We start from the raw sequence: 7,960 nt of genomic DNA on the forward strand, positions 1-7,960 counted from the left end.
TTTTTCCTCCTCACCTGTCCTCAGTTTGTAGACACTGGTGAGGTCATGTGACCACAGGAGAGGCGGTACCTGGACTGGAAGGAGCAGGTAAGGAGGACCGCGTCTCACACCTCTCTCTGCAAGGCGGCAGTCAATGTTACCTTCTGCCCCACTGCTAAAAGGACTTCCCACTAAAAACTTTCCACTTGATTTTCATGGATTTACACTTATTTTTTATTGCATTACTTTGTCTACATGCAGACCTGAAGCTTTTCTGAGAAATGGGGCACCGTTAGTTTATATTAGAGCTGTTCTGCGTGTTTCTCTTGAATCGGGCTGTGCAATAAGAGCCTAGCTGCTGAAGAGCCTCCCTGCACATGCCACTTGATTTGATCCTGTGTCTGTATTGTATTACACGTCTCTGTATCAGTATCTAATCTGCATTCACAATCTGCATGTGCGACGTCCTCATTACTCGCCTCGTCCTGAGCGTGCCGCACGCTCTTTCTTAGCTCGGGCCTTCGATCCTCAGTGAAGCTTCCGGAGCCTTCCGGAGATGTTCAGCCCTGGGCAGCTGATGTCGGCTCTCACCCCTGCCATCTTTCACTCGTCCCCGGCGCACTTCTACCCAGCCTTCCCGACCAGATTGGGCTCTCCGCACATCTCCAGCCTGGTCATCCCGGGACCTCTGGTCAGCTATGAGATCCTCCAGAGCTACCTGCAGCCCGAACCCTGCAAGCAGGCTCTTCTCCTGGCGACACAAGCAGCCGGCCTTGTAGGAATTACAGATTACAAAGGTGGGTGTCAACTGGGGCGATGCAACTGTGGGATATAGCTTTCAAATTTTAATCAGTAACAAACTAGCAATAATGATCGCAGCTGGTTTTGTCGGGCCAGTTAAAAGGAACATGTGTACCAAAGAACCCAAACCGCTAAACAAAGAACTCAACAGAATGACATAACAACTTGCAGCACACTTCTAAAGAATATTTTTGTTGCAGAATCAGCACTGATCTGTTTGAGGCTATCATACTTATAACAAACATGTTTGGCATATGTGTGAATGATGTGGAAATGGCACCTGTGACGAATGTTAGACAAGACATAATGATTTTTTTCTGGGTGCTGGTGGTTTAAATCCAATCGGGAGAAATAATTAAATTGTGCCATGCCTGTAAATATGGTCAGCAAATTATTTCCAGACTTGTTTGTGTGAGAAAAGGATTAGCGTGAAATTACCACCCTCCTTTTGACTCTGACAATGGAAGCACACGCATACAGCGGGAAGGCTCATGAGTATAAATTGATTGCCGCTTCAGTTTCCCTGCGTTTGTTAATTGGCCTTAATGAAAGCACTGCTAATTATCCAATCTGGAGCAATTAGACGCCCGTCACTGGCTGGCGTGGGCCTAATTGCCGGGGGTTCTCCGTGATTTCCAGAAGAGCTGAGGCCAGTGAAGCAGAGGAGAGCTCGGGCCAACTACAGCAGCTGGCAACTGGAGGAGCTGGAGAAGGCCTTTGAGACCACTCACTACCCCGACGTTTTCATGAGGGAGGCACTGGCCCTCCGACTAGACCTCATCGAGGCCAGAGTGCAGGTAGCGGCCTCTCCGCGCTCAGCCCGCCGTCCTGCCCGCCGCCCTGCCCGCCATCCTGCCCGCTGCCCCTATGTTTATATACCAAGGGAGCTCTTTGGGTTTGACGCTGGCTGCTCCAGATCCATGGGGCCGACGCAGGTGGACAGAAGGTTGTCAGAATTTTAAAGCCACTACAAACATACATGCTTGTGTTTATATGATTTTTTTTTCCTTTTTGTTTTATCACGAATTATTAAATGAGCCAGATGACGCTAACAGGAATTACTATTTATTTGCAAGATGGTAATATTGAGAACTTTAATTAAACAATTATTCTGTGTGGAGCTGTGACACCGCATGTCAAAACTTGGCTCCCGTGACTCAGAGATCATTTTGCATCTGAGAAGCTAATGATGGGAATGAGTAAATGTTTTTTTTTTTTTGGTATGCAAAGAGGACTTTGGCACTTAGGTTAGCAGATTCATGCAACATTATTTGTTTGTTTGTTTGTTTAGCAGAGACTTTACCTAAAGTTATATACAAGTGATGAAAGCTTGGCTCAAGAGAGCAGAGTTAGCCGACAATCCAGCACCAAGGCCTTGACCAACTGGCCATGAGCATAGATTCTTAACCTGCTGAGTTGCACACCGCTAAGAGAACAGTTTTATGTGTTTTTCATGGATATGTAATGGTGAAGAAATGCATTTTGTTTCTTGTATCCCAGCTACTTTACTTACTAAACACACCCATGGTCATGTGATGTGATTGTAATGGTCCGTCTGTAGAGTTTGTGGTCGAGGTCCTGACCGCTCTCTCATGCTCAGACAGTAACACCTCACCATGCTGGGTTTGTTTAGGTCTGGTTTCAGAACCGCCGAGCCAAAATGAGGAGGCAGATGAAAATTGTGGGGGGGGAGACGGACCGGAAGTCGGAGAAGGAAAACGAAGTAGCAACAGAGAAAGGGGACAACGGAGACCAGGATGCTAAGGGTCCCAGCAGCGAGCTGGGGGACAGGAAACAGCGGAAAAGGAACTGCCCCCAGACTGCATCCCAGGCCTCAGTGTCTCCGTCCGTCCCCAGCGACCCGTTCCACACTCCGGTGCCGGAGGAGGTGGCTACGGACCCCAGCCACGACGAGCTTCGATCCTGCAGCATAGCAAAGCTGCGGGCCAAAGCCAGGGAACACGAAGCCGAGATCCACGGCTACAGCGCTAAATCCGCGCCGGAGCGGCGTCCACACAGAGAGGCCTCGCCGGCAGACATGGGCAAGGGCTGAGCGGCCCCCCCACCGCCAACACCTTCTCAAACCTGCCCCCTTTTAAGACTTGCGTCTGAAACTCCGTGAATGGACAGAAAAAGAACATTCAATATTAAATTGTCCTTTGTCAACATAAATTACTTTTTCATTCATTTACATTGGGACACGTGCATGCAGCTGATATGTACCAATTTATATATGTATGTCCCGTGCTGCTATTATTATAAATATTTTTATTACTATTATTTTAGTATTTAGCGATCGTTTTTATTCAAAGCAGGTTATACTTATCTGGATAACTTGATTGTGGACTAAAGTAATCTGGGTATCTTTATCAATCAGTTATGAAATTACTATTTTTTTAATCAAGACATAACATGAGTTTATGCTATACAGGCTGAGTTTTCTGTCCAATGAAATAAAATTAATAAAAATTTAAAAATCAGGAAATATTAACATATTTAAAATTAACTGAAACCTGGTGTATTTTTTTCTTTGCCATTTTCCCAGTTGTTAGCGAATGTTGTCGTTGGTGGGGGGTTGTAAAGTTTGTAAAATATAATATTTTCAAACTTTAGACATCTTAAATATTTATATACGTGTTAAATATTTATCTTGTAATTCCCCTAAAATCGTTAAAGACCTTATTTGGAATATTTAACACATTATTAGAAATTGTATATAAAAATGATTGCGTGTACTCAACATTTTAACATTTAAATGTTATTATGCTATTTAAATGTTATAATTAATAATGGCTGACACTCTTCTTTCCAAAACGGCCATTATGGAAAGAAATCCTTCGGTTTTCCGCGAGGCTGATGCCGTCCTGACCGCAGTGAAAAATAAATAAATATAATGAATAAAAAATGACAAATGCGAGTAAGTTCACGCCCAGTAGGTGGTGCTCGTTCTCGTTTTCGAAAGGATACTGTACCCTCTATTTCTGAACTACTTTATAAAGGATTACGCAATTGGTGTGGCGTGTGTTTCATTTTCACTATAGCCCTATCCAATGCTTTTTGATGCATTGATGTATTTTTAAACAATGTTCTATGATTTAATAGCAACCTCATTCTGGGATTGAACCATTGGAATTCGATAATAACTAAAACCCTTTGTTTGCAATAGGTTGGCGCCCCATTCTGGGTTGTTCCCTGCCTTGCACCCTTAGCCTCCGGGGTAGGCTCCGGACCCCCTGCTACCCTAAACAGGGCAAGTGTTTTCAGAAAATGGATGGATAAAACCATTTGTCACAACACACTGTAATGTTCACCTATCTTCCTATCATGACCTACTCCTGTTCTGCTGGGTTATAAGGCGGGGCTGGAGCCTGTTTCAGGTGGCATAGAGCACAAGGCCAGAGTGCAATCCCTCACTATGATCACGCACAACTGTAAAATGCAGCCAATTTAGAGATACCAGTGAGTCACGCCGTATGTCTTTGTTCTGCAACTCGAAACTCGCGTGAAGATACAAACATAAATCAAACATTACGAAAAGACGTAAATCAAACACGAGAAAACTATATTGACAAAATCACACATAATACACGCCATCATTAAATACAACGAGCAGTCATTCGGACAGTTGTTTTTTTTTTTTTATAGTGACACTTTAAATAGAAGACAGAAGCCGGACAAAATTAGGGAGACTGAGTTTTCTACGATCGCGTACCTTTGTCCTCTGCAGCTCAAAAGCACTAATGAATAAATCATCGTGAAGCCTTTTTCATTAGGAGGTAATTAATTAGCTATAGACAATCTCCCTCTTTTCGTGGCTGATTAGTGAGTGGATCTAGTGCTTGTGTTCCAGGGGGCCCCTTGTACCACCTAGCGTTTGTTTAGCGTCGCTAATGATCTGAGAGGGATTACGCACCTACGGCTCCAGCTAGGGGCGTGCTCGGCTTCCTCAACGTGAACGTGCTCCTGCTCCCCTAATTGTTGTAAGATACCTTTCTGTGAAATTGTTAACTTGTTTTTTTCTGCTGATGTGCAATTCGCGAACGAAGGTGCCACATTAATACCTAACACCTCATCTTCCCCACTAGTTGTGTGTGCGTGTGTAGGATCAGATGCAAAAGCTATAAAAATGCTGACGGAAAAAAACGTCATGCTCTGTATAATTTTTTGAGCCAGGGACCCCTAAATGAAAACATCCCCCCCCCCCCCACGAATGCGTGATCACATAAGTAACTAAGAACCAAGAAGCGGGTGTCCCTGTCCTCTTTATTTTTTGCGTTGCGTGAATCGGATGAAAATTATCCTATTGCATCAATTTACAGACCTCCTTAAATTTGACCCAGTAGACCGAACTCTCCCCCCCCCAACCTATAGCAAATTCGGCGTGAAAAAGAATAAAAATAAAAAATACATCTGCTGAAAATGTATGTCATGAGTATGCACTATAAAAAGCAGATTTAATAAACGAATAACCTACATTTTAAGCGAATAACTTACATTTTAAAGAAGTGTTCTAATAAGCTTTTTTTTCATTTGCCTTTACCCCACATAAACGGGAAAGCGGTAATGCACGACTTAAACCCCAAAAAAACGACTGCAAAGAAAACTACATAGGCTAACACTGCATGGTAGGTAACCAAAGCAGACCTAATCAGAAAAAAACTAATGTTCATGTAAAAATATAAGAATTAAAATCATGTAGTATACATAAAATATACACAGCAGGACATTGCCTTGATTTAGGTAGGGAGCAAAATATTCGTCTTTGTTTCGCAGTAGAGGGCCTCTTCCATATGTGGCATCCGGGAGGGTTTGTATTCCTCTCGATCGTGTTACGTTGTGCTCCCCTCCGAGGTGGGAAAAGCAGTTCGGCGCCTGACGCATTTCATTCTGCTGAATCAGAGCCTATCCTGGGGGGGGGGCACTGAAGCGGAGGCGAGAGGATCTGACCTCCTGAAAACACAGACCCTGTTTGTGCTGCGCCTCGCCAACAACCCCATCCCTTCCGTCTTGTCAGAGACGCTCAGCAGACTGAAAGAAAAACCTCTCTACCAACTATTCGCGCGGAATCTCAGATTACACCACTACATTTACTTTAATGCAAAAGAAAAACAGACTCAAACGAATTAATCAAAGCATAGTCACGCCCTAAATCTTTCATGCTAGTAAATTACTTATCTGGAAATGTTGGCAAATAACCTACTGGAAGAGTAAAAATAACATGTCCATCTCTAGAATACATTTAGGTCTTAGTGCCATATCCCATGCATGAGCGCCCCCCTCTGACAAACAGCATACAAACATTTGAGTTGTTCTCGGAAGAAGTAATGATACTGAAATCCTTTAAAAATAGGTTTGATGTCACTCTTGCATTGTCAAGGAACAGTGGTGCTCTAATAATCAGGAGTGATTTCTTTTTTGCAATCTTTTTCCTGAGAATCTCTCTATTGTCTGTTCAATTCAACAACAATGGATTTGTTAATGAAAAGTGTAACATTACAGACGAGGTGTAATTCCTACATATGGAAAAATACAAACGTGCGAGTCTGAGAAATGTCAGAGACTGGTTTGTCTCCTCACTGTAAAGGCGTTTTGATTGTGCTTCATTGACGCGCATAGCAGTTACTCCCACGCAAACAGGCGCAGCATTTCAATATGTCCTTACAGAATTCAGCAGTGCACGTTAGCTAACGCCGTGTATCCGCCATGCATTCTGGGGAATTGTCTGCTATGGGAATTCCAAGTGAATTACAAGTTTTGGGATGGGATGCACAGATAGTACTTTGTACATATTCTTAGTTTTAGAGGTATTTCTGGCTTTGAGTTTTCCAGTAAAATCTGTCTGGCTGGATATGTCTTGTGAAAAATTTGTTTATTCCGTGCGCTCCCAAAAACAATGGACCATATAGCATATTGTTCTTCGGATGCAGAGTTTTGGTTACATGGGAGCGGAATTGGATTTTAGACGTGTCTTCGGAAAGAAATTGGCTCATGTTCCTTTGTTTACAGATGGCCTCAAAGTAAGACACAAAGACTCAGTGGGTAGAACTGTTTCCTCATCCAACAGAGGTGTGGGTTTGAATCCCTGCCTCCACTATATCTGACGTTCGCATGCTTTCCCTGTATCATATAGGTTTCCCCTGCAGTTATGGTAACTGTCATCTCCAAACTGTCTGTAGTGTCTGTGCCCTGCATCACACCGACACTTTGTATTGGGGATATAAGCTCCAGACCACCCACAACTGTTAAAATTACTTTGATTTATGAATTGCTTATAATTACTGAAGCAATCACAAGCAGTTAGCTTGTTACACAGAAATATGTTTACGTTCCTTATTTTGTCAATACTTCAAAAAACCAAATTGACTGTTTTCTCTCAGTGTGAATTACACATTGATACATTAATATGGTTGATACTCTGTTTCTATATTTATATAAATTAGACCTAATAAGGTTTTATTGCACAGCATAGGTCCTGATATATAGTTTTTTCAGAGCATTTCATTTTCTAGAAAGAATTTTTAAAACACATGTGCGTGTTTACTATTTATTAGTTTACTGACATGAATGGAACAACATAATTGCCTCGCTCCTTCACCAGTGTCAGTTTGATTCCCATCCCATCTATGTGCATGTGGAGTCTGCAGGCTTGCTCTGGGTGCGCTGGTTTCCTCCTCAGCCCAAAACCATCTGGTTGAGGTGAATCAGTGTCTACCCTCTGACACTTTGGCATCCTGTGCTATGCCCTCTGTTTCCTGGGATAGGGTCCAGACTCACTGTGAACCGGGAGTGGAGAACTGGTTATGGAAGAGGAAAGGTTGTATTTTCATCATTATTTTCTGTTGTTGAAATAGCAGAGTAATATATTCAACAAGGGCGTTGGCTGAAATCCAATCTAGAGTGTTTAAAAGGGAATTTCTGAAACTAGACATCACGATGACGTCACCGGGGAGTGACATCATGCTCTACACAAGCTTAATAACATGGTTTTATATCACTCTAATGAAATTTATTTATGCTGAGGTGTCGTAATATGCAGGTATCAACCAATAACTTAAGTAATTTATATTTACACAGGCGTTTTATGAACTTAACATAAGATATACATTACAGTACAGTAATTACATACAGTAATTATTCTCCAATTTCCCTCAATAAATATTCGAGGGTTATTCTAGTCAGG

At 42.6% G+C, this 7,960-nt stretch overlaps 1 protein-coding gene across 2 annotated transcripts; it reads left to right on the forward strand.

Annotated features, from left to right (window-relative positions):
- The first annotated feature begins 134 nt into the window (after nt 1-134).
- Nucleotides 135-3,064, forward strand: si:dkey-43p13.5 (visual system homeobox 2). Of its 2 annotated transcripts, none has more exons than XM_049014489.1 (3): nt 135-776; nt 1,420-1,577; nt 2,414-3,064. In XM_049014489.1, exons 1-3 carry the CDS (start codon nt 536-538, stop codon nt 2,831-2,833), a joined length of 819 nt encoding a protein of 272 aa, XP_048870446.1. In that variant the 5' UTR covers nt 135-535; the 3' UTR covers nt 2,834-3,064. The 2 variants fall into 2 exon arrangements, with proteins under 2 accessions (XP_048870446.1, XP_048870447.1); XM_049014490.1 differs by having other exon boundaries at nt 1,423-1,577.
- Nucleotides 3,065-7,960: the final 4,896 nt, after the last annotated feature.

Source organism: Brienomyrus brachyistius, chromosome 5 (genome assembly GCF_023856365.1).
Source record: "Brienomyrus brachyistius isolate T26 chromosome 5, BBRACH_0.4, whole genome shotgun sequence".
Classification (NCBI taxonomy): Eukaryota; Metazoa; Chordata; class Actinopteri; order Osteoglossiformes; family Mormyridae; genus Brienomyrus; species Brienomyrus brachyistius.

Coding starts and splice junctions, on each gene's coding strand:
- si:dkey-43p13.5 (XM_049014489.1), top strand. CDS start 536: ATGTTCAGCCCTGGGCAGCTGATGTCGGCTCTCACCCCTGCCATCTTT. Junction 777..1,419: donor AGGAATTACAGATTACAAAG/GTGGGTGTCAAC, acceptor CGTGATTTCCAG/AAGAGCTGAGGCCAGTGAAG. Junction 1,578..2,413: donor TCATCGAGGCCAGAGTGCAG/GTAGCGGCCTCT, acceptor GGGTTTGTTTAG/GTCTGGTTTCAGAACCGCCG.